The sequence below is a fragment of the Eleutherodactylus coqui genome, chromosome 1 (assembly GCF_035609145.1).
Source record: "Eleutherodactylus coqui strain aEleCoq1 chromosome 1, aEleCoq1.hap1, whole genome shotgun sequence".
Classification (NCBI taxonomy): Eukaryota; Metazoa; Chordata; class Amphibia; order Anura; family Eleutherodactylidae; genus Eleutherodactylus; species Eleutherodactylus coqui.
Genome location: NC_089837.1, coordinates 306,854,062 through 306,881,179, shown reverse-complemented (window position 1 = coordinate 306,881,179; position 27,118 = coordinate 306,854,062). Strand labels below are relative to the sequence as shown.

Genomic DNA, 27,118 nt, shown 5'->3' with positions numbered 1-27,118 from the left:
CTTTAAACTGAAAGCTTTTTCCAGCATATAAACTGTTTACTTTAAGAAGATCATTTGGGAATTTGGAAACTGGTGACCTATCCCTATAATTAAAAATGGATCGTTGAGCTCCTGTTCTTGACACCCCTCCAATCATCTGTCTGAAGAAACCATTGTTAGCCAGCGAGCATTGCGTCTCTTTCATTGTTTATCAGGCACAACCCTGTACTTTTAGTACCGCCTGTGTCTGGCATTAGGGTTTTAGCCTATTCCCTGGAATGGGACGAGGCCATAGTGAGTTGTAATACCAGGTAATGCTGATACTAAAAGTACAGATCTCTGCCTTGTAAACAATGAAGGTGAAGCTGCTACCACTGAAGCGCTACAGCCCCTTGACAGAGCCGTAGATGCCAAGAATCGCAGCGCCATTGATCTCATATTGATAGCCTGTCCTAAGCATTATCATTAATTTTCATATCCCGGAAAACGCCTTCAGTTGTCTAGTCTTTTTTTAATCTCTCACAGCTACAGTTTGTTACAATAAATCAGTGTATGTATGTATATAACTAAGACATGACCACGGCCAACGGTACAGGAAAAATCTAAATCAACAATGAAGAAATTGAAATAGTTCAAGACTTAATCTTCCGAATGTAATGGAGAATCAGGGCCTGAAATAAAATGATAAATTGCACTAAATTGCAATGCAATGCTAAGTAAGGATAAGATCTGGAAAAACAAAGACATAAGCATTGCAACGAAATTCCGGATAGTCAATGCAATCATCTTCCCAACCACAACTTATGGCTGTGAAAGTAGGACAGTGAAGAAAACGGACCAGAGGAAGATTAATGCCTTTGATCTTTGGTGCTGGAGGAAACTCTTTCGAATTCCTTAGACCACCAAGATCACAAATAAAACAGTTCTAGACCGCATCACACCAGAGTTTTCATTGGAGGGCTGAATTACAAAACAGAGACTCTCAAACCTAGGCCAAATAATGAGAGCAAATTCATTAGAAGTAGAGATGAGCGAACACCAAAATGTTCGGGTGTTCGTTATTCGTAACGAACTTCCCGTGATGCTCGAGGGTTCGTTTCGAACAACGAACCCCATTGAAGTCAATGGGCGACCAGAACATTTTTGTATTTCGCCGATGCTCGCTAAGGTTTTCATGTGTGAAAATCTGGGCAATTCAGGAAAGTGATGGGAATGACACAGTGACGGATAGGGCAGGCGAGGGGCTACATGTTGGGCTGCATCTCAAGTTCACAGGTCCCACTATTAAGCCACAATACCGGCAAGAGTGGGCCCCCCCCCTCCCAACAACTTTTACTTCTGAAAAGCCCTCATTAGCATGGCATACCTTTGCTAAGCACCACACTACCTCCAACAAAGCACAATCACTGCCTGCATGACACTCCACTGACACTTCTCCTGGGTTACATGCTGACCAACCGCCCCCCCTCCCCCCCACAGCGCACACCAAAGTGTCCCTGGGCAGCCTTCAGCTGCCCTCATGCCACACCACGCTCATGTCTATTTAGAAGTGCGTCTGCCATGACGAGGGACCGCAGGCACACACTGCAGAGGTTGGCACGGCTAGGCAGCGACCCTCTTTAAAAGTGGCGGAGCGATAGCCCACAATGCTGTACAGAAGCAATGAGAAATAGAATCCTGTGCCACCGCCATCAGGAGCTGCACACGTGGGCATAGCAATGGGGAACCTATGTGCCACACACTATTCATTCTGTCAAGGTGTCTGCATGCCCCAGTCAGACCGGGCTTTTTAATTCATAGACACAGGCAGGTACAACTCCCTATTGTGAAGTCCCTGTCGACCCACAGCATGGGTGGCTCCCTGGAACCCACCGGCGGTACACAGAAATATCCCATTGCATTGCCCAACACAGCTGAGGTAGTAATGTCGTGCTTAATGCAGGTGGGCTTCGGCCCACACTGCATGCCCCAGTCAGACTGGGGTTCTTTAGAAGTGTACAGATGTAGTAAAAACTCCGTGTGCACCTACAGCATGGGTGGGTGCCAGGAAGCCACCGGCGGTACATAGAAATATCCCATTGCATTGCCCAACACAGCTGAGGTAGTAATGTTGTGCTTAACCCTTTCCAATCCAATTTGTATATGGTTTTCCTAGGGGGCTTACTCTTTTTCTGCCGTTATACAACGGCGCTATATGCTGGCTAAAGCCAGTACTGCATGAGCTGACACGTAGGATAGGCTCCGACAGCAGAGAGGCTGGCAATATACAGTAAGAGAACCCCGACGGACGTCTACCAACAACGGAGCTGTACAGCCTTAAAACCCTAATGTCTTCACAGGTCACACAGTGGACTGGAAAGGGTTAATGCAGGTGGGTTTCGGCCCACACTGCATGCCCCAGTCAGACTGGGTTTCTTTATAAGTGGAAACAGATGCATTTATAATTCCCTGTGGACCCACTGCCTGGGTGGGTGCCAGGAAGCCAGCGGCGGTACACAGAAATATCCCATTGCATTGCCCAACACAGCTGAGGTAGTAATGTCGTGCGTAATACAGGTGGGCTTCGGCCCACACTGCATGCCCCAGTCAGACTGGGGTTCTTTAGAAGTGTACAGATGTATTAAAAACTCCGTGTGCACCTACAGCATGGGTGGCTCCCTGGAACCCACCGGCGGTACATAAAAATATCCCATTGCATTGCCCAACACAGCTGAGGTAGTAATGTCGTGCGTAATACAGGTGGGCTTCGGCCCACACTGCATGCCCCAGTCAGACTGGGGTTCTTTACAAGTGGACACATGTAGGTTAAACTCCCTGTGGACCCACTGCCTGGGTGGGTGCCAGGAAGCCAGCGGCGGTACACAGAAATATCCCATTGCATTGCCCAACACAGCTGAGGTAGTAATGTCGTGCGTAATACAGGTGGGCTTCGGCCCACACTGCATGCCCCAGTCAGACTGGGGTTCTTTAGAAGTGTACAGATGTATTAAAAACTCCGTGTGCACCTACAGCATGGGTGGCTCCCTGGAACCCACCGGCGGTACATAAAAATATCCCATTGCATTGCCCAACACAGCTGAGGTAACGTCAGCTGTAATGCAGGTGGGCTAAAAATTAATTTGATTACACTGTAGGCGAGGGCCCACAAAAATTGCTGTATCAACAGTACTAATGTACATCCAAAAAATTGGCCATGGCCAGCCAAGAGGGCAGGTGAAACCCATTAATCGCTTTGGTTAATGTGGCTTAAGTGGTAACTAGGCCTGGAGGCAGCCCAGTGTAACGAAAAATTGGTTCAAGTTAAAGTTCCAATGCTTTTAAGCGCATTGAAACTTATAAAAATTGTTCAGAAAAATTATTTGACTGAGCCTTGTGGCCCTAAGAAAAATTGCCCGTTCAGCGTGATTACGTGAGGTTTCAGGAGGAGGAGCAGGAGGAGGAGGAGGAATATTAGACACAGATTGATGAAGCAGAAATGTCCCCGTTTTGGATGGTGAGAGAGAACGTAGCTTCCATCCGCGGGTGCAGCCTACGTATTGCTTAGGTATCGCTGCTGTCCGCTGGTGGAGAACAGAAGTCTGGGGAAATCCAGCCTTTGTTCATCTTGATGAGTGTTAGCCTGTCGGCACTGTCGGTTGACAAGCGGCTACGCTTATCTGTGATGATTCCCCCAGCCGCACTAAACACCCTCTCCGACAAGACGCTAGCCGCAGGACAAGCAAGCACCTCCAGGGCATACAGCGCGAGTTCAGGCCACGTGTCCAGCTTCGACACCCAGTAGTTGTAGGGGGCAGAGGCGTCACCAAGGATGGTCGTGCGATCCGCTACGTACTCCCTCACCATCCTTTTACAGTGCTCCCGCCGACTCAGCCGTGACTGGGGAGCGGTGACACAGTCTTGGTGGGGAGCCATAAAGCTGGCCAGGCCCTTAAAGACTGTTGCACTGCCTGGGATGTACATGCTGCTCGATCTACGCACATCCCCTGCTACCTTGCCCTCGGTACTGCGCCTTCTGCCACTAGCGCTGTCGGAGGGGAATTTTACCATCAGCTTGTCCGCAAGGGTCCTGTGGTATAGCAACACTCTCGAACCCCTTTCCTCTTCGGGAATCAGAGTGGGCAGGTTCTCCTTATACCGTGGATCGAGCAGTGTGTACACCCAGTAATCCGTCGTGGCCAGAATGCGTGCAACGCGAGGGTCACGAGAAAGGCATCCTAACATGAAGTCAGCCATGTGTGCCAGGGTACCTGTACGCAACACATGGCTGTCCTCACTAGGAAGATCACTTTCAGGATCCTCCTCCTCCTCCTCCTCCTCAGGCCATACACGCTGAAAGGATGACAGGCAATCAGCCGGTGTACCGTCAGCAGCGGCCCAAGCTGTCTCTTCCCCCTCCTCCTCATCCTCCTCATGCTCCTCCTCCTCCTCCTGTACGCGCTGAGAAATAGACAGGAGGGTGCCCTGACTATCCAGCGGCATACTGTCTTCCCCCGCCCCCGTTTCCGAGCGCAAAGCAGCTGCCTTTATGGTTTGCAGGGAATTTCTCAAGATGCATAGCAGAGGAATGGTGACGCTAATGATTGTAGCATCGCCGCTCACCACCTGGGTAGACTCCTCAAAATTACCAAGGACATGGCAGATGTCTGCCAACCAGGCCCACTCTTCTGAAAGGAATTGAGGAGGCTGACTCCCACTGCGCCGCCCATGTTGGAGTTGGTATTCGACTATAGCTCTCCGTTGTTCATAGAGCCTGGCCAACATGTGGAGCGTAGAGTTCCACCGTGTGGGCACGTCGCACAGCAGTCGGTGCACTGGCAGCTTAAAGTGATGTTGCAGGGTGCGCAGGGTGGCAGCGTCCGTGTGGGACTTGCGGAAATGTGCGCAGAGCCGGCGCGCCTTTACGAGCAGGTCTGACAAGCGTGGGTAGCTTTTCAGAAAGCGCTGAACCACCAAATTAAAGACGTGGGCCAGGCATGGCACGTGCGTGAGGCTGCCGAGCTGCAGAGCCGCCACCAGGTTACGGCCGTTGTCACACACGACCATGCCCGGTTGGAGGCTCAGCGGCGCAAGCCAGCGGTCGGTCTGCTCTGTCAGACCCTGCAGCAGTTCGTGGGCCGTGTGCCTCTTATCGCCTAAGCTGAGTAGTTTCAGCACGGCCTGCTGACGCTTGCCCACCGCTGTGCTGCCACACCGCGCGACACCGACTGCTGGCGACATGCTGCTGCTAACACATCTTGATTGCGAGACAGAGGAGGAGGAGGAGGAGGAGGGTGCTTTAGTGGAGGAAGCATACACCTCCGCAGATACCAGCACCGAGCTGGGGCCCGCAATTCTGGGGGTGGGTAGGACGTGAGCGGTCCCAGGCTCTGACTCTGTCCCAGCCTCCACTAAATTCACCCAATGTGCCGTCAGGGAGATGTAGTGGCCCTGCCCGCCTGTGCTTGTCCACGTGTCCGTAGTTAAGTGGACCGTGGCAGTAACCGCGTTGGTGAGGGCGCGTACAATGTTGCGGGAGACGTGGTCGTGCAGGGCTGGGACGGCACATCGGGAAAAGTAGTGGCGACTGGGAACTGAGTAGCGCGGGGCCGCCGCCTCCATGATACTTTTGAAGGACTCCGTTTCCACAACCCTATACGGCAGCATCTCAAGGCTGATGAATTTTGCGATGCGGACGGTTAACGTTTGAGCGTGCGGGTGCGTGGCGGCGTACTTGCGCTTGCGCTCCAACAGTTGCGCTAGCGACGGCTGGACTGTGCGGTGCGAGACATTGGTGGATGGGGCCGAGGACAGCGGAGGTGAGGGTGTGGGTGCAGGCCATGAGACGGTCGTGCCTGTGTCCTGAGAGGGGGGTTGCATCTCAGTGGCAGGTTGGGGCACAGGGGGAGAGGCAGGGGTGCAAACCGGAGGCGGTGAACGGCCTTCGTCCCACCTTGTGGGGTGCTTGGCCATCATATGCCTGCGCATGGTGGTGGTGGTGAGGCTGTTGGTGTTGGCTCCCCGGCTGAGCTTTGCGCAACAAAGGTTGCACACCACTGTTCGTCGGTCGTCAGGCGTCTCTGTGAAAAACTGCCAGACCTTAGAGCACCTTGGCCTCTGCAGGGTGGCATGGCGCGAGGGGGCGCTTTGGGAAACACTTGGTGGATTATTCGGTCTGGCCCTGCCTCTACCCCTGGCCCTGGCCACCGCACTGCCTCTTGCAACCTGCCCTGCTGATGCCCTTGACTCCCCCTCTGAAGACCTGTCCTCCTGAGTAAGCGTTGCACACCAGGTGGGGTCAGTCACCTCATCGTCCTGCTGCTCTTCCTCCGAATCCTCTGTGCGCTGCTCCCTCGGACTTACTGCCCTTACTACTACCTCACTGCAAGACAACTGTGTATGATCGTCATCGTCCTCCTCACCCACAGAAAGTTGTTGAGACAGTTGGCGGAAGTCCCCAGCCTCATCCCCCGGACCCCGGGAACTTTCGAATGGTTGGGCATCAGTGACTATAAACTCCTCTGGTGGGAGAGGAACCGCTGCTGCCCAATCTGAGCAGGGGCCCGAGAACAGTTCCTGGGAGTGTTCCCGCTCCTGAGCAGGTGTCATTGTAGTGGAGTGAGGAGGCTGGGAGGAAGGAGGAGCAGCAGACAGAGGATTCGGATTTGCAGCAGTGGACGGCGCAGAACTGCGTGTTGACGATAGGTTGCTCGAAGCACTTTCTGCCATCCAGGACAGGACCTGCTCACACTGCTCATTTTCTAATAACCGTCTGCCGCGTGGACCCATTAATTGGGCGATGAATGTGGGGACGCCAGAAACGTGCCTCTCTCCTAATCGCGCAGCAGTCGGCTGCGACACACCGGGATCAGGAGCTCGGCCTGTGCCCACACCCTGACTTGGCCCTCCGCGTCCTCGGCCGCGTCCACGTCCTCTAGGCCTACCCCTACCCCTCAGCATGCTGTATTACCAGTGATTTGATTTCACAGGCAGGAAATAAATTGGCGCAAGACTGCAGGCCAAATATAATTTTTTCCCTTTTTGGAAAACGAAAGGCCCCACTGCCTCTAGTGAATGAATAATCTAAGTTTAATAACTGTGCTGTGTCCCTGCTAATGTGTCACAGAACGTGAGGGTAGCAGAGTTATTATAACTCTGGCAGAGCAGGTATTTTTTTTCCCAATTAAGGAAAGCAAATGGCGAAGCCAGCAGTAAAGTGTAGCTGGGTGCGTCTGATTTAGCAATGTTTTTCACGCAGCTCACACGTGTCCACAGGCGTTAGGACGGACAGAGGCTGGACAAATAGATTTGTTTTCAGTTTTTTTCCACCAAAAGGCAGCACTGCGTATATTCAATGAACATGAGAAGTTTAATAACTGTGCTGTGTCCCTGCTTATGTGTCACAGAACGTGAGGGTAGCAGAGTTATTATAACTCTGGCAGAGCAGGTATTTTTTTCCCAATTAAGGAAAGCAAATGGCGAAGCCAGCAGTAAAGCGTAGCTGGGTGCGTATGATTTAGCAATGTTTTTCACGCAGCTCACACGTGTCCACAGGCGTTAGGACGGACAGAGGCTGGACAAATAGATTTGTTTTCAGTTTTTTTCCACCAAAAGGCAGCACTGCGTATATTCAATGAACATGAGAAGTTTAATAACTGTGCTGTGTCCCTGCTTATGTGTCACAGAACGTGAGGGTAGCAGAGTTATTATAACTCTGGCAGAGCAGGTATTTTTTTCCCAATTAAGGAAAGCAAATGGCGAAGCCAGCAGTAAAGCGTAGCTGGGTGCGTATGATTTAGCAATGTTTTTCCCGCAGCTCACACGTGTCCACAGGCGTTAGGACGGACAGAGGCTGGACAAATAGATTTGTTTTCAGTTTTTTTCCACCAAAAGGCAGCACTGCGTATATTCAATGAACATGAGAAGTTTAATAACTGTGCTGTGTCCCTGCTTATGTGTCACAGAACGTGAGGGTAGCAGAGTTATTATAACTCTGGCAGAGCAGGTATTTTTTTCCCAATTAAGGAAAGCAAATGGCGAAGCCAGCAGTAAAGCGTAGCTGGGTGCGTATGATTTAGCAATGTTTTTCACGCAGCTCACACGTGTCCACAGGCGTTAGGACGGACAGAGGCTGGACAAATAGATTTGTTTTCAGTTTTTTCCCACCAAAAGGCAGCACTGCGTATATTCAATGAACATGAGAAGTTTAATAACTGTGCTGTGTCCCTGCTTATGTGTCACAGAACGTGAGGGTAGCAGAGTTATTATAACTCTGGCAGAGCAGGTATTTTTTTCCCAATTAAGGAAAGCAAATGGCGAAGCCAGCAGTAAAGCGTAGCTGGGTGCGTATGATTTAGCAATGTTTTTCCCGCAGCTCACACGTGTCCACAGGCGTTAGGACGGACAGAGGCTGGACAAATAGATTTGTTTTCAGTTTTTTTCCACCAAAAGGCAGCACTGCGTATATTCAATGAACATGAGAAGTTTAATAACTGTGCTGTGTCCCTGCTTATGTGTCACAGAACGTGAGGGTAGCAGAGTTATTATAACTCTGGCAGAGCAGGTATTTTTTTCCCAATTAAGGAAAGCAAATGGCGAAGCCAGCAGTAAAGCGTAGCTGGGTGCGTATGATTTAGCAATGTTGTTCACGCAGCTCACACGTGTCCACCGCCCGTAAGGACGGACAGAGGCTGGACAAATAGATTTGTTTCCACTTGTTTTTCCACCAAAAGGCAGCACTGCGTATATTCTATGAATAATAACTGTGTTGTGGCCCTGCCTATACAATTCTTTCCCTGCAGTATCAATGGAGGGTGGAATGCTCTGCAGAGGCGATTTTGAGAAGCCCAAAAAAAATGCAGCACAGCTAACAGCAGCCTGAACAGTACTGCACACGGATAAATATGGCCCTAGAAAGGACCGTTGAGGTTCTTGAAGGCTACACTCACTCCTAACACTCTCCCTGCCTATGCAGCACTTCTGTCCCTAATGCCAGGTGCAACGCTCTGCAGAGCCGATTTTGAGAAAAAAAAATGCCACTGCTAACAGCAGCCAACACACAGCTATCAGTGGCCCTAATAAGGACCTTTGGGGGGTCTTGAAGCCTACACTAACTACCAATTCTTTCCCTACAGCAGCTCCGGTATAAACAGCACTGTCCCTCATCTAACTCACACCGCATCTGAGGCGAGCCGCGGGAGGGGCCGACTTTTATATTAGGCGAACACCTGATCTCGCCAGCCACTCACAGCAGGGGGGTGGTATAGGGCTTAAACGTTGCAGGGGGAAGTTGTAATGCCTTCCCTGTCTTTCAATTGGCCAGAAAAGCGCGCTAACGTCTCAGGGAAGGAAGTGAAAGTAACCAGAACACCGCATGGTGTTCGTTACGAATAACGAACATCCCGAACACCCTAATATTCGCACGAATATCAAGCTCGGACGAACGCGTTCGCTCATCTCTAATTAGAAGCATCGATAATGCTTGAAGTGGTCAGCAGCAAAAGAAGACCTGGTCACCAAAGAACGCGCTGCCTGGATGCTATCAAAGCCGACACCAACATGCAAATGATCGTACGGAAAGAAGCCACACAAAACAGAACAGTGTGGAAGAGACTGATCCATAAAATGTCTGAGAGATGGTTAAAGATAAAGCTGCATGAAGATATATCAGTGGTGTCACCTGGTATGGAAGAATACTGGGGCTAAAAAGAAAAATTAAACTAGCACAGTACTAGATGAAAAGTTAGAACTTTTTTATTTTAGAATTTGAACTTTTATCTAAGTTGTAGTATTTTCCCATGAACCCATGGCTTTTGTAGCCTGCCATCTAGGACGAGGGAGATATCTGTACTGCTGCTGTGTGTAGCACAGGACTGCACCAGCTGAGAGGGGGTCAAGACATGGTTTCAGCATCTTCATGGAAATAAGCAAAGATTGAAACAAAAATTTCACTATAAAGTTGCAGAACTTACAATTTGTTTTATTTACAGTCAAGAAAATATTTGATATATATAATTTATTGCAACATATATATCACTCTCCTATGCATTCCTAATCCACATTTTTGCTGGTTGTCACTTAAAATCCATCAGCTGAGTATCTATTGGCTGAAATTCAATAAAATAGGACATCATGGTGTCAAGCATACGAAGAGATTAACTTTAAAAAAATATATATATTGGAATATTTTACAGTGTCTTCCATAATGTAGAACTCCAGTATATTCTTTGTACAGACACTTAACCAGCAGGGGGCTGCGGCAAGATTGGGATCATGCAGCGAAAGCTATCCATACACATCAGATCTAAGTCAGTGGATGCTGCCAGTTTTAGTAAATTCCACTGTCAATCTGCTGTCAAGGGAAACAGGTTGGATTTTTCCTTTCGGAGCCTATTATTACCCCTGGGAGGAATGCTTGGCAGCCAGTCATCTCGCTTGCTCTATTGTTATAGACTGCTTAAAGGGAATGTATAGCCTTTATTTTTTTACTAATTAAAACCAGACAGAGAAACATGTTTCATGTTTCTAATCTGTTATTTTCTGATAGTAGAACTCTTTATTACATTGTCTATACAGGACTATGGGGGCTGCCATCTTGCCTGAGCTACATTTAACAGCGTTTAGTGATATGCTTTACAGCAGCTTCATGGGCCATTCACACAATGGACATGAGCTGTGTTGTCTACATATGTGCGTTTACTTTTCTGTCACTGTGTGGCTGGTAGACGGTTGTGGGTTTGGGTGCATTGCAGCATCAGCCGCGACCCACGTGATGCGCCATGTCGGCATATGTTCATTTTCTGTCAGTAGCTGATTAATAATAATAATTTTTATTTGTATAGCGCCAACTCATTCCACAGCACTTTGATTAACTACACTTTGCTGTTAAGTGCTTAATTGACTGTCTAGAGTAGTTGGGAGCTCAGCCAGCCAGTCAGTCAGTATTGTTTACTTATTTAAAGCAGCTCTTCTGTACAAACGGTGCTGGTTATACTTTGTTTGGAGGCGTTTCTGGTCTTATCTGTTGCTCCTAGATTGGAACTGTGTCTCTGCTTTTGTTCTGCTTATTAATCTGAGGTATTTATCACTTCATGTTTGCCACTGTTCCCTGTCCCCATTAGGGAAAAATTGAGGGTTGCCCCAGGGTCCTGATGTGGAGCCACCCTCATTAGTGCAATCGCCCCGGTTAGAAGTAGGGTTGTTTTGTATTAGTAGGTTTAGGTTTGAATTTCCTGTATTTCCCTTTTCTAGTTCCCATAGTACAAACACTGATGACACAAAAATGTCTGTCTGTGTATGTATATGTATGTATGTGTGTGTGTGTGTATATATATATATATATAAAATCGGTCCTATTAGGATGCAACCTATACATCTGGGTCGAATTTAACACTTTCAGTGTAATCCTATCTGATGTTAGAGAGATGACTGCTACAAAGTTTTCTTTTACAGGACAGGAAGTATCGGACTGTTATTAGGTGGTTCTGTGGTCAGTGTGAAAATGCAGGATTTTAATTTATATTTATTTACATATAGATTGTGCTAGGCAAAAAAAGCAACAATTCTTTAAAAATAGTTTTAAAACAAAGATGTGATTTACATAATAGGTAATTTTCAGATGATCCCTTCCATTTAAATGTACATGTAAATTTTGGAGAAGTCAGGTCTAATTGTTGGCCAAACAAACATTTGACCATTTACAATACAGGAAGTAGTGTCATTACTGAGAATAAAGCAACCCTTTCACAAGACGTAATGCAACTCACATTTAGTATATAAGGCATTTGCAGCCACTTACGTTATATGACAAATATTGTAAATAATCTAGAAATACACTATAAAGATTTACAGATTTAGCATCTTTTAAGGGTTCAGTACATGCATTGTGTTACGGCCATTGTGTTATGCTTTAATGGGGTCAAAGACTGATGTCGTCCTCCCCACCACCCACAGTGTGCAGGAGCTTAACCCCTTAGTGATGAAGCCTGTTTGCTTCTTTAATGAATTAGCCAAGTTTTGGAAATCTGACGTGTCATTTTAACATAATGGAATAACTCCATAAAGGTTTTGCATATTCAAGTAATTCTGACAATGATTCTTCGCCACATAATGTACCTCATTTAGGTGGTAAAAATTAGACCAATAGAATTTGTGTATATTTATTAAAAGTGACAATTGGGAAAATTTAGAAAAATTATTTTTCACATTTTCAACTGCAATATCTCAAATATGTGCAAACATACTGTACAGATTTTTAATAAGATATATATTTCCATCTGTTTACTTTATTCTGGACGCACGTTTGAACAACTTTAGTGGGGGTTTTTTCAACCATTTAGGAGACGTACAAATGTAACATTCATTTTTAACATTTTGAGGACCACTTTGTTTTCCTACACCAAGCTAAGATTGCAAAGGCTCACGGGTTGAAAAATGATAGATACCCCCATGAATGACCCCATTTTAAAAACGACACCCCTTAATATATATTTACTGAGGGGTGTCATGAGTACTTTGACCCCACATTTGTTTTATTGTTTAATGCAATTTAGAGTAGAAAAAAAATTTCATATTTTTACAAATGTCATTTTAAATGCAGGTTTTTTTTCTATAGTGCACATGAAAATGAGGATTTACACCTCAAAATGAATACCCCAGTTTGTCCTGTGTGCAGAAACATACCCATTGTGGGCTTAATCTTATATCTGTATGCACAACGGGGCCCAATGAAGTAAGATAAGTAAGCCTATAATATCTGAGAAACCCTTGTTGATGTTGCCTTTTGGTTTACCCATTTAGGGCGACAAAAAATCTTCAGTTTCTGCGAGTGTAAAAATCCGAAAATGCGATGCATGCACGATAAAGCTACCACCCCCCTATACTAAACCGTTATGAAAGTCCTGCATTACTTCGGTTATAAAGGAAGAGTCGGAAGGGTTCATGTCGGATATTAGGCTACTTGTGAGGGATGAGGTTCTCTCTGCCTTGTCTGAATCACGGGCAGCAACACTTCCTCTTCAATAAAAAGTGGCAGAAGAGCTAGTAGTGGAGGAAACAGAGAGAAGTCTAGTTTTCTCTTACGATGAGAGTTTGATTCAAGATTCCTCGGATGAGGAAAGTTCTTGTTTAATTTGGAGGATAAAGAGGAACTGATAAAGGCTGTAAGAGCTACACTTAGAAGAGCCCAGGAAGTAGAGATCAGTCCAAGATAAAGTTTTCGGTGGATTAGGGAAAAGAGACACACTTTCCCGGTCCATAGTAATATCCACAAAATCATAAAAAAAGAGTTGAACAAACCAGACGGAGGTTTTTTTCTGCAGGGATTAAAAGGAAGGTATCGCTTCTCTGAGGAGAATTCTGCAACCTAGGAGTCCGTACCTAGGGTGGATATTCCAGTGGCTAAGGTGGCAAAACACAGAACCTTATAGTTTTGAGGATTCCATTCAACTCAAAGATACTAGGGATTGAAAGGTGGATGGCTTGTTTAAAAAGACATGGGAAGCAGCTTCATGCCTATAAAGGCCAGGGGGGGCAGCCACCTGTGTGGCAAGAACCTTAAACTGTCTGTTTAGAACAGCTGGAGAAACATATCCAGAAGAGAACCCCAAGGAAAGAAAATCTAGACTCCTTGCCAGTTTTAAAAATGATAACATGTTTTCTAGCTTATGCAACTGAAGACCATTGGGCTTTCAGTCCACACGGTGGTACTCTCCAACACCACCAGGAGAGTTCTTTGGCTACATTCCTGGTCGGCAGATATCTCATCTAAAAACAAGCTCTGCTTATTGCCATTGTATGGGCAGTTCTTGATTGATCACGAGTTAGACAATATTTTGGAAAAGCCTTGGATAAAAGGAAGGAGTTTCCAGAAGAGAAACTGAAAAGAAAAACCTTTTTTTGGCCCTCAGCAAGAAACATACAGCGGCAAAGAGAAAATGGGTAGGTGGAGTTATCCCAAAGGGGGCAAAGGAAGGGGCTTTATCTTTAACCCCAACCAAGGACCGTCCTATAGACAGAAACAATGATGCAATCAGTGTGGGTGCAAGGTTGCAGTGCTTTGTGCAACAGTGGAACCTTCTTAGTGGGGACCCCTAGATAACAAAAATAACTGGCGAAGGATACAAAATCGAATTTATTTCTCCCCCACCTCAAAGATTCATAATTGCATCAGGGCCCAGGTCTCGGAAAAATCTACTGGCACGGGGCATCGGAGAGTTATTGGAGCTAGGTGCGGTAGTCTCAGTACCCCCATTAGAGACTCAGAAAGGACTCTTCCTGGTCAAGCAACCTTCTGGGAAATACAGAGTTATCATAAATTTAAAACCGCTAAACAATTTCATAGTCTACAGAAAGTTCAAAATGGATGGCGTGAGTTCTGCAGTGAAACTGATATAAAAAGGTGGCCTTCATGGCCACAATAGATCTCAGCAATGCATATTTTCATGTGCCAATACTTCAGGATCACCAGAAGCACCTAAGGTTTGCGTTGAGGAGAAACAGTCAGGTGAGACACTTCCAGTTCAGGTGTCTCCCTTTCGGGATTTCATCGGCTCCTCGTGTATTTACCAAAGTTATGGCAGAGCCGATGTCAGTTCTGAGGAAAAGATCCCTCCTCCTGATCTCATACGTCGATGATATTTTGGTGATAGATCAGACAAAAAAAAGTCTTTTAAAAGACCATATCCTAGTCATGTTCCGCTACTTCAACAGCTAAACTGGATTATAATTTGAGAAAAATCCGATCTGTATCCCAGTCAAGAAAAAAAGTTCCTGAGGGTGATCCTAAACTCCATAAAACAGAGTTCCTTTTTGCCGGCAGACAGAGCCCTGGACCTTCAGGCCACTGTAACATCCTTCCTACATGTGAGAACTTACTCAATTCCCACAGTAGCGTGGGACCATTTCAACACCAAAGTCCTGCAGGGGGCAATCCTGTGATCATGGGACAAGAAACTGTCCTTGCTGGACAAAAGTATGGTAATAGGGAATGCGGTAAAGAGCTCCCTTCAGTGGTGACTTACAGACCAAAACCTCTCCAAGGGGGTAGAGTGGTTCTAAAACAAGGCCATACAAGTCACAACGGATGCCAGTGCCTCAGATAAAGGTATTTTCTGGGAAGATGGTCCAAGAGAGTCAGAAATCAAACTGCCCAGAGTTATATGCGATTTGGAGGGCTCTTTAAAACTCGGAAGACTTGACCAAACAATGACACTTAAAGGTTTTGTTGTACAACACAGCAGTGGCATATGTCAACCTCCAGGGGGGCACAAAAAAAATTCTGAGCCCAACACCACATAAAATCCATATCAGCCACCAACCAGAAAGGCTCCCAGAATATAAGAGCAGACTTTCTCAGCTGCCACAAAATAGATCAAGGGGACTGGGTCCTTTCCCAGTCAGTGTTTCAGGAACTGATACAAAAGTGGGGGGTTCCAGAAATAGGTTTATTTGCCACCAGAAGAAAGAAGGTAAAGAATTTCCCCCCCCAATCCCGGGGATCATCTGTTATCTGTGGATGCACCATCCCAGGACTGTGGCTGAGGACTGGCATACGCATTTCCCCCTCTCCCACTCATTTAAAAAGTTTTACAGAAGTTTCTGAAGGGAGTGCACACTGATTATTATAGTACCATTCTGGCCCAAGAGGAGTTGGTTCTTCATTCTGAGGATGACGAGTGTCCAGCAACTAGTTATACTTCCAAAAATTCCAGACCTGTTCTCTCAAGGTCCCTCGACGCATCCGGGCCTAAAAAATCTGCGCCTCTTGGCATGGATTCTGAAAAATCTGTATTATTAGGCAAAGGACTATCTAAGAAGGTGGTTTCAACCATGCTGTTAAGCTGGAAGGACAGCAGTAATAAGATTTATTTTGAAGTATGGAGAAGGTTTAATTCCTGGTGCGAGGAGAGAGACATTCAGTCATTATCCCCAGATATGCCACTCATCTTGGACTTCCTGCAGGAGGGGTTCGATTGGGGTCTAGTTCTAGCTGTATGACACCTTGTATTTTGCAGTACAAGTTCTAGTTTTTACAATAACTAATTTTGGGTACATGTACGGAATCTCACCATTGTTTATTGGGATTTATTTTTATGGCGCTCACAGTGTGGTATAAATATTGTATTAACTTTATTCTACGGGTCATTCCAATTATGACACCACCAAATATATAGAGGTTTTAGTATGTTTTTTCACAATATAAACTTTTTAACAAAGACTTTTGTTGTGGCGCCACATTCCAAGGCCAGAACGTTTTATTAAGCTGTACGAGGCTTTTTTTTGCAGGACGATTTAAAATGGGTTTTTTTTGCACCATTTTGTGGGATATATGACTTTTGGATAATTTTTTTTATCACTGTTTTGAGGAATCAAGATGAACAGAAAGCTGCTATTTTGGCATTTTATTTTTTAGGTTTTTAACTGAATTTACTTGCGCTGGATAAAACTAATACTTTATAGTACGGGTTCTTATGGATGTAGCAATACTAGTTATGCATAGTTTTTTTTTTTACGTTTTTCAATAGTTAAAGCCTTGTTAACGGGGAAAAAAAAACCTTTATATTTTTCTGTAAAAACATTTAAATGCTGCAGTCAGCATAACTTAAAGGGTAGAGGAGAGATTTAATGAGCAAGTGCTCATCTTTTAACTTCTTTTCAGGAACAGAAGACCCCCAACATGTGACAATCAGAGAGCAAAGGATGGGTGACGAGGTGAGAGTGATAACATAAAGAAAAGTCTATGTCAGCCCCTCCATGGGACAGGGAGATATACAGGAGGATCACAAAGCTTCTCTGCAGCCTGCTCCTCCCATCTCCCTCTTTGCTTTGCACACACAGTAAACTGACAACTGTAAATTTAGTATTCTCGACCCAATTTCAAATGGCTGTAGGTCTTGTTCTGTAAGGGCTACATGAGTCTTGTCAAAAGCTTGTCAATAGCCATTACATAACAAAAGCTACAGCTAGTTACAATAGAACGAGCTCTGTTCATCCAAAACTATAAGGCCTGAAGAATGAACAGAGATGGTCCTAAACTGTCTGGAGAAGGAGGGGGGAGGGGAGAGGTCAAATAGGTTGTCCAGTTATAAACTATTGATGGCCTATCCTTGGGACAAGCTATCAATAGTAGTTCGGTTAAGTCTGATATTCGGGACCCTCACTGATCAGCTGCTTACTCATGTGATGCGATGATTTCTGCAGGAAGCAGTGGCCAGGCTTGGAATTACAAAGTTCCTATTGAAGTGAATGCGTTGCAATACTAAGCCTGGCCACTGTAGTTGGAATGGAGCTATCTACTTGTTGGAAGAAATCAGCTCGGTGCTCAAGCGCTTCAGCATGGCATACAGCTCATCAGCGACAGTCCTGGGTGGTGGAACCCTTGCTGATCTAGTATTTGATGACCCATCCTGTAAATAGGACATCAATAGTTTACAACTGGACATTTCTTTGAATTACCCTATTCACAGGCACTATAATGTATTTGAAATTGGGATTAGAATAGAGAAGGATAACTTTTATTATAATGTCAAGAAAAAATAATTGGTAAGTGGACTCTATTAACATCATAAGCTAATGAGCAACACTAGTGGCAATATAGAACATACAACACTGCTCAAGACAATGCTTGATGGCTGACTGAACTAGTGGAGCTGCATTTTACACTACATTATTGGAGTGATGCTAGTATCACTGCCGATTAGCTGCAAGTACTTTCTTTTCCGCCACAGTTTGGGACTTTATGGGGAGGGGCTAGTTAAGTAGATGCAATTAGACCTATTGGCATAACTCTATCAAGACATCACACTGGTGTTGTAATTCAAAACAGTCTGTCATAGTGAAGGGCTGTCTGAAGTGTATTCTTTGAACAGTAAATGCAGCCTGTCAAATGCTAAAGTTGCCAAATTGTTAATGTAAATCTGTGCAGTCAAGCATTCAACTGCTTGGAAGTTTTGGGCAAACTTTGCCACCATCTAGTGGACATTATTAGAACTGAAACATACAACACGCAATTTGTGCTATAGCAATGTTATATGTAGCAATATATATACCATTTGTGGCCAAAAGCTTTGAGACTGACACAAATTTTGCTTTTCATAAAGTTTGCTACTTCAGGGCTTTTAGATGTGTTATTTAAATGTTTCTGTGGAATATTGAGGGTCAAAACGCTATCCTTTCTCCTTAGGGAGAGCAACTATAAACTAAGTAAGGAGACTCGAATGGCCATGCACGCTCCTCTGCGTAAGAGATGGAATAAATCCTCCACAGTGCCACCTTGTGAAAGGCAGCATTCCTTCAAGCCAAAGTCAGACTTTTTATACAAGCCTTGTTACAATGACCGGGAATTACAAGCAAAGCCAGATTCCATGTACATACAGCTGTTTCAGGGTTTTTGCCCTTCATCAGTGTACAGTAGGAGTCTGGCTTTGCTAGTGAGAGGCCTGGGACGGGGGTCAAAACACTATCCTTTCTCCTTAGGGAGAGCAACTATAAACTAAGTAAGGAGACTCAAATGGCCATGCACGCTCCTCTGGGTAATATGCAAATAAGGGAGATGGAATAAATCCTCCACAGTGCCACCTAGTGAAAGGCAGCATTCCTTCAAGCCAAAGTCAGACTTTTTATACAAGTGGAATATTGAAACACAGTCATAAGAATTTTTTTAAAAGTACCATGAAAAAGGTTTGGTACGGTGTTAGCCAGTAGAGCAAAATGTGATTGTTCCCAGCAAGAGAAACCAAGTAATCTTGTAGATTTGATACCTTTTAATGGCTACCAAAAATACATGCTGTTATAGCGAGCTTGTGAACCTACTCAGGGTTCTTCCTTAGCCTTAATGGAATGCATATATGTATACACACATACTTATGGTAAGGCACAGATATGGTGTGATTAATTTGCACTTAAAAGAATAGTACAACAGGAAGAGAAGAGAAATAAATATTTAAATAGTTCACTGAAGGTGAAGGTTTTATGGTCACTGAATTAGTGTTAGGGGGTCACCAGGCCAGAGTGTTATCTGTACTATAGATGTCTCATACTTCCCAGTCACACACAAATACTCTAAAGAATTTAACCTTTTGTTGAAAGTGTCAAAGGTGGTTATAAATTTAGCATAGCGGTAGTTGTGTGTGGTGTGTGTCACAACTCTGCTACATGCACATGTGTGTGTGGTGTGTGTGTCGCACACGCATGTAGCAGAGCTCAGTGTAGTGTGTGCGTGTGTGTGTGTCACACGTGCATGTAGCAGAGCTCTGTGCGGTGTGTGTGACGCACATGTAGCAGAGCTGTGTGCGGTGTGTGACGCACATGTAGCAGAGCTGTGTGCGGTGTGTGTGACGCACATGTAGCAGAGCTTTGTGCGGTGTGTGACGCACATGTAGCAGAGCTTTGTGCGGTGTGTGTGACGCACATGTAGCAGAGCTTTGTGCGGTGTGTGTGACGCACATGTAGCAGAGCTTTGTGCGGTGTGTGTGACGCACATGTAGCAGAGCTTTGTGCGGTGTGTGTGACGCACATGTAGCAGAGCTTTGTGCGGTGTGTGTGACGCACATGTAGCAGAGCTTTGTGCGGTGTGTGTGACGCACATGTAGCAGAGCTGTGTGCGGTGTGTGTGACGTACATGTAGCAGAGCTTTGTGCGGTGTGTGTGACGCACATGTAGCAGAGCTGTGTGCGGTGTGTGTGACGTACATGTAGCAGAGCTGTGTGCGGTGTGTGTGACGCACATGTAGCAGAGCTGTGCGCGGTGTGTGTGTGACGCACATGTAGCAGAGCTGTGCGTGGTGTGTGTGTGTGACGCACATGTAGCAGAGCTGTGCGTGGTGTGTGACGCACATGTAGCAGAGCTGTGCGTGGTGTGTGTGTGACGCACATGTAGCAGAGCTGTGCGTGGTGTGTGTGTGACGCACATGTAGCAGAGCTGTGCGTGGTGTGTGTGTGTGACGCACATGTAACAGAGCTGTGTGTGGTGTGTGTGTGTGACGCACATGTAGCAGAGCTGTGCGTGGTGTGTGTGTGTGACGCACATGTAGCAGAGCTGTGCGTGGTGTGTGTGTGTGACGCACATGTAGCAGAGCTGTGCGTGGTGTGTGTGTGACGCACATGTAGCAGAGCTGTGCGTGGTGTGTGTGTGTGACGCACATGTAGCAGAGCTGTGCGTGGTGTGTGTGTGTGACGCACATGTAGCAGAGCTGTGCGTGGTGTGTGTGACGCACATGTAGCAGAGCTGTGCGTGGTGTGTGTGTGTGACGCACATGTAGCAGAGCTGTGCGTGGTGTGTGTGTGACGCACATGTAGCAGAGCTGTGCGTGGTGTGTGTGTGTGACGCACATGTAGCAGAGCTGTGCGTGGTGTGTGTGTGTGACGCACATGTAGCAGAGCTGTGCGTGGTGTGTGTGTGTGACGCACATGTAGCAGAGCTGTGCGTGGTGTGTGTGTGTGACGCACATGTAGCAGAGCTGTGCGTGGTGTGTGTGTGTGACGCACATGTAGCAGAGCTGTGCGTGGTGTGTGTGTGTGACGCACATGTAGCAGAGCTGTGCGTGGTGTGTGTGTGTGACGCACATGTAGCAGAGCTGTGCGTGGTGTGTGTGTGTGTGACGCACATGTAGCAGAGCTGTGCGTGGTGTGTGTGTGTGTGACGCACATGTAGCAGAGCTGTGCGTGGTGTGTGTGTGTGTGACGCACATGTAGCAGAGCTGTGCGCTGTGTGTGTGTGACGCACATGTAGCAGAGCTGTGCGTTGTGTGTGTGACGCACATGTAGCAGAGCTGTGCGTGGTGTGTGTGTGACGCACATGTAGCACAGCTGTGCGTGGTGTGTGTGTGACGCACATGTAGCACAGCTGTGCGTGGTGTGTATGTGATGCACATGTAGCAGAGCTGTGTGCGGTGTGTGTTTTACACGCACATGTAGTAGAGCTGTGTGCGGTGTGTGTGACGAACATGTAGCAGAAACACTACTAAAGTAATTTTCTAATGATTACCAGTGTTTAAATAAGCATTAATAGTGTTCTATTTTGGTCTGCTAATATGCTGCGTATTCATGGACCAAAACTAAATATGAGCACGTCAATTATTCCTTACAGCAATAAATGAACCTGTTTAATTCCCGACGCTTAAGTCACTGCCAGTCCCCCTTTACTTTGGGGCAGTTGTGATCTAAGCATGTGACTGTTGTGCTCATTCACTGTGTTTAATGAATAAAAGTTTTTCTCTAAATAACCCCTTTAAGGGCACAGCGGTCCTATTCTGTGACCCACCATTTCTAAGGCTAAACTACAGTGGTCCCTAGATATTTCCATTTCACAGCACTCATAGTTGATGGCCGAACAAAATTGCTGAAAACATGAAATTCCCTAATAGTGCGACAATGTACAGCCATAGGATCTTCAGTATGACCCAGTCTATTGTTATGAAGATTGCCTGGTAGTGTTCTTGATTTTATGCAACTATTAGCACCAAGTATAGAATTAAGTAGTGTAGATGGGTATCCTGGCATAGGAAACCTACTTTACCTCTCAGGCAGACTGCACTTGTACATCTCTAAATAGCATGGTGAAATAAGTGTCCCCTCCTTTCAAATTAGCATACAATTTCATACTTAATGGGTTGTCAGGGAGCCTGTGGTAACCCTTCTAGGATGGGACAATGCAGCTGTAGACTGGAGGAGAAGAGGAGTAAAGCTTAACACCGCATTGTTCTCATAGGGCCTATCGGTCAACCTAGCAGTGTGGTGTTAGACTGCATTACCAAAGAGAGAAAGGCAACATACAAGAATATAAACGCAATAAAGGGAAGCAACCCTAATCACAAATACAGTCTGTGTATAAGTATAAGTCACACCAAACCACTAAGTCCAACACACAAGACACAGGAGCATAAGGGCTCCTGCACACGGGCGGATTTGATTTACGGAATACGTGGCCGGCGGTTGCCCCCGGATTTCGCAGTAAATACTGCCTATTGCCTCCTATGGAAAACCACTGCTTTCTGCACCCGTGCAGAAATCAACTGCGATTTCCGCTTGCAGCAGAAAAATCGCAGCATGCTCCATTTCTGTGTGGTTTCGGCCTGGACGGCTTCCATTGAAGTCCATGGAAGCCGTCCTTCCCGTGGGCCTTCCACAATCATGATTGTGGAAAGGCTGCGGGATCCGCATCATCGCCTAGCGACGGTGCGGCTTTGTCTGTACTGCACATGCGCGGGGGCGTGATGGACGGCGCTTCCGCAGTGCAGATAAAGAAGAATCCGGATAGGTAGGCAGGGTCACCGGCCAGCCACAGGAAAGACAATTTTATTAGACCTCAAAATTATTAACATTTTCTATAAACATGGTAGGCAGTGTCCATAGAAAACAGGTACACACAAACTGGTAATATTTAGAGAAGCCAATACATATATGGTATAAAGAATACATAGAAGTAGTCAGTCCTTATATATATATATATATATATATATATATATATATATATATATATATATATATATAATATTTTAATCCCAATATGCATAAAGAAAAAGGAGGACTACAGGCAGGGGCGTAGATAACGGCTCATGGACACGGGTGCAAAAGTTTATCTTGGGGCCCCCCAACTTCTCATAACCCCTTAACGCAGATGCGTAACTTGATGCTCCTGGGCTCCAATGCAAACCTGTAACAGATCCCCCCAACTACAATGCTTTATTCATAGTACTGGGCTCTCTATATGTATAAGAGAGGCCTTATGGGCCCCCTAAGGCTCCTGGTCCCGGGTGCAACTGCATCCTCTATAGTTATGCTAGTGACTACAGGTATACCCATAGTGTGTTCCTGAGCCCCAACGCGCGTTTCCTCCTCTGGTTTCTCAAGGGGTCGAATACGTCATCTATTACATCATAAGCAGGGGACAAAAATATGAATGTAAAAGCACTTAATAATTAAAAATGTGTAAATGAATGGCTGTGATTGGTTCACCGAGCGGTGGCTCTAATTGGCTGAGTCACAGCACTCACAAACTAATCAGAGCAATCTCTTGCTGATGGCGGGGTATTCAAGCCCTGTTACCAGCAAAAGAGGTTCTGTCAGCACTGAGGACTACACAGAAACCTGCTGGACCGCCGGAGACCAGCCGGAGGGACCTGGACGGCACCTGCTAGGTGAGTATAACACCCTCCCCCCCCCCCCCAAAAAAAGACCCTGTGCCTCTTTTGGGGCAAAAATTTATATAAGACAGGGTCTTATTTTCAGGGATCTGTGGTATCACAAAAAAAAGTAGTTACATTTGTATTAGTTGTTTTTATATCCTAAATAGATTTAGATATAAAGCAATTGATATATTAGTGTATCACCGCCGACACGTAACCTACCCTTTTCTCCATGTCCGATTTGCCTTGCTCTGCCTGTAAGGCCTTCCTCATTCCAAAAGCCACGCTACTTTCATAAAGCGTCTGGTATGCAGAGATAGTCATGTGTATTTCATCCCGCACCCTCAGGAGTAAAACCCCGCGCTCGGCACAGTTGATGGTCACCTGTCTGATAAGCTCATCTAGAAGCACAAAACAAAACAAAAAAATTTAGGGTGCATTGACATGGGATGGAATATATATCAGCAATTTGTGGAATATTCAGCACATAATACCACGTTCCATCTGAAAGTGCTCTTAGGGCTTATTTAGACCAGTGTTTCCCAACTCCAGTCCTCAGGGACCGCCAACAGGTCATGTTTTCAGGACTTCCTCAGTGTTGCACAGGTGATGTAATTATCATCAGTGCCTCAGCCCATGCCACAGGTGTTCTTACCATAGGATATCCTGAAAACATGACCTGTTGGTGGTCCCTGAGGACTGGAGTTGGGGACCCCTGATTTAGACGACCGTATATCGGCTCGGTTTTCACGCCGAGCCGATATACGGTGTACTTGTCTGCAAGGGGGAGGGGGGGAGAGGATGGAAGAGCCAGGAGCGACAGTACTTAGCTCCGCCCCCGTCTCGCCCCCTTCTTTTGCAAATAGTGGAAAGGGGACAGGAGCTCAGTTCCTGCTCCTGGTTCTTACATCCTCCACCCCCCCACCCCCCACCCTGCAGACAAGCACACCGTATAACAGCTCGGCGTGAAAACCGAGCCGATATACGGTCGTCTAAATAAGCCCTTAGGGTGGGATCACTCATCACTGATTTACTGCAGATTTGGTGCGGCTCTGCAACAGATTTCACCCATTCAGTTTTAATTCAATTGAAAGGGTAAAACCGACTGCAGGTCTGCAGCAAATCAGTGACAAGTGAATGCGCCCCATGGACAGATTTCAACTGTGATACATACATCGCTGCCCAGCCTATCCACCTCTTCGCCGATTACTCTCCTGCCTTTCCTTCTGCTAATCCCTTCATTGGCTGCCTATTACCCAAAGAATCCAGTTCAAGCTATTATTAATGACATACAAAGCTGTCCACCAAATGTCCCCTCCATACATTTCTGATCCAATATCCCGATGCCTCCCTACTCGTAACCTCCAGTCCTTACAAGACCTCCTCCTCTACTCCCCCCATATGTGCTCCTCGCATAATCATCTCTGGGATTTCTCCTATGCATCAGCTGTATTCTGGAACTTCCTACCCTACCCATCATACTCTCCACCACCTGAGAAACCCTTTAAACCTGAAAACCCACCTCTTCAGACAAGCCTTCAACCTACAGTAACCCCGCTGCCTCCAGATGAGCACCTTCTACCCTCACCTACTGTCTCCTCCCTTGTACACTGTAAGCCCTCGTGGGTAGTGTCCTCTCTCCCTTCATATCAATGTGTTAGTCATTGACTGGATGTTTATTGTTTATATATGTAACGTGGTTATTTTAGATAACGTATTTGTGGCTTATATGTAGTGAAATGTAGTTTAACCCAATTCTTCATTTGTACAGAGCCTTGGAATTAATGGCGCGTTAAAAATAAATAATAATATTCTAAAAAGGCTACTTTATGAGAGACACCTGCCCTTTCATCATTGCAGCTTCCCTGTTTTGAAATTAGACACACGACCCCAGACTGCAGCAGAAAATCAAGCAAGGAAGTTTCCTATGGACCAGTTTCCATATGAATCCACATCAGAATGGGAAAATCGGGCAATCCCACCAACTTCTAACAAAGTATGGTCATTGGTGGCAGACCAGCTGGAGTCAGGAGTTCACTGCCAACCTTGTGGGGTTTCCTTGGTGTCAACAATATAGACCGATTGGAAACAATGAATCGGCAAAGTGGGTCACATGAGGACATGAAGAATCGTTCTGATGAACAGGAGGTGCAGGGTCAAACAAATTGCAGTTGAATACAATACTAGTGCTTGCCTGGTCAGATGGAGACAGATTTCTGTTACACCATGCTTATATAAGGGTAGGAATTTGGTGCAACCAGCATGAATTGATGAACTCTTCCCGATTGCTGTTCAGAGCATGTCAGTACCTCCATCTAATTTGCAGTAACTGCAAGAAGCTGTCCGTTCTGCATTGGTCAATTTTCCCAAACATTGATGTCAACACCTAGAGGGATCTATGCCATGATGAAATGCTGCGAATATGAAGGCCAACGGAGGACCAAGGTGCTACTAGATGGATATCTCTCATAAAGTGGCCAATCACTATAAATTTATAAATATATATATATACACACACATATAAAAGCACAATGAAGTGTTCACTATAACACTAGATGACATGCTACTGAAAATAACATTACATATTACAAGGATTGTCCCACCAAACAAGTTATTCCCTAGCCTCAGGATGGAGGACAACTAGCTGATCAGTAGGAGTCCAGTAACTTGAACCCCCACTGATCCTGAAAATGGGGGGCCTGAAGGTGAATGAAGCAGAAATCCAGCTTATGCGCTGACTCTCCATTCATTTCAATGGGATTGCCAATTTAGCTATCGCCAGCAGTCCCACTGAAGTGCATGGAGCGGCGGTGCAGGTGTAAACAGACTTATTGAGTAATATGTAAGAGTCTTGTACTGTAGAGCGGTTTAGTGGAAGAGTGACCAACTGACCGAAGCATTGTGAGTAGAGCTCCCTGCGCACAGGACAGATCCCCGTCTCGCGGGCTTGTCTCTGCTGTAATTTTATATCCAGCTCTTCCTGTAGGTGCACAACATCCATCCTTGTACTGGGGGTGCTGGACACCTGCTGCAGCCACAGCTGACTGTTCTCCATCCATTCTCTGTTGGAAGGAACAGTATTATACGGAGTGCATTCTTCACATCTCACAAGGTACCAACAATTCTATGAGTAGCATCAGAGTTCAAGGAAATCCTAAACAAGTGGTTGTTCCGTAGGGCTCATTGATCATCGTATTACGCAGTGAATAGAATCCATTGATTTCAATGGGTTTATTCACGTGTGCGTGTTTTTTCACGTGACGTTTGGTCGCGTGAAAAAAAACACAGCATATCCTATATTGGTGTGTATTATGAACCGAAACAGGCCATTGAAGTGAATGGTCCAGTGTAAATACGCAGTGAACATGCAGAAAACCGTCATGTTCACTGCGTATTTGCGCAACAAAACAATGGGCCCTTCTGTGTTTTTTTTTTTTCCGCATAAATACGCAGTGTACTTATGCGCACAAAAACCTGCACGATCGTCCAAAGTGATAGGTTCCCTTTAAAGGCATGATTAACAATGTGGGCGTTGAGAATTAACATGATTGTCTGGGGTAGTGCATTCCAGAGAACTAGTGCAGCATTGGAGAAATCTTTGAGACGGGAGTGGGAGGTTTGGATTAAAGGGGAGCTAATGGCCTTTTTACACGAGATGATTATCATTTTGAATCGTTCAAATTCCTGTGTAAATAAATGCAGCGACAGAACGAGAATTGTTCAGTTGTTTAGTTTTTGCATGCAGAAAACTGAATGAGCCGTTCAGTGTAAACATCACTTGGTCATTTTTGAACAACTGTCTGCCTACGGTGAATGGAGGCGGTGGGGATAGAACGCTCCCCGGCTGCCCCATTTCCATGCTGGCCGCACTGTGTGTGATGCCAGCGATACTTGCTCCTGTGTAACAGTACAGGATCGAGCATCACTAGGATGAGTGTTGGACATTGCTTGCCCAACAGCTCGTCCCATATAAAAGGACCATTAGCCTAAGGTTATTAGCAGAGCGGAGGGCACAGCTATAGGGAGATGCAACACTGTGGA

At 45.9% G+C, this 27,118-nt stretch overlaps 1 protein-coding gene across 1 annotated transcript in view; it reads right to left on the bottom strand.

Annotated features, from left to right (window-relative positions):
• Positions 1 to 27,118, bottom strand: part of DNALI1 (dynein axonemal light intermediate chain 1) — a 45,653-nt gene that overhangs the window by 11,573 nt on the left and 6,962 nt on the right. Inside the window, exons 3-4 of the mRNA XM_066574848.1 lie at positions 25,970 to 26,139; positions 23,300 to 23,478 (exon numbers count right to left, since the gene is read on the bottom strand). Of these exons, the coding sequence (XP_066430945.1) occupies positions 23,300 to 23,478; positions 25,970 to 26,139 (349 nt within the window). The remainder of the gene's footprint in view (positions 1 to 23,299; positions 23,479 to 25,969; positions 26,140 to 27,118) is intronic.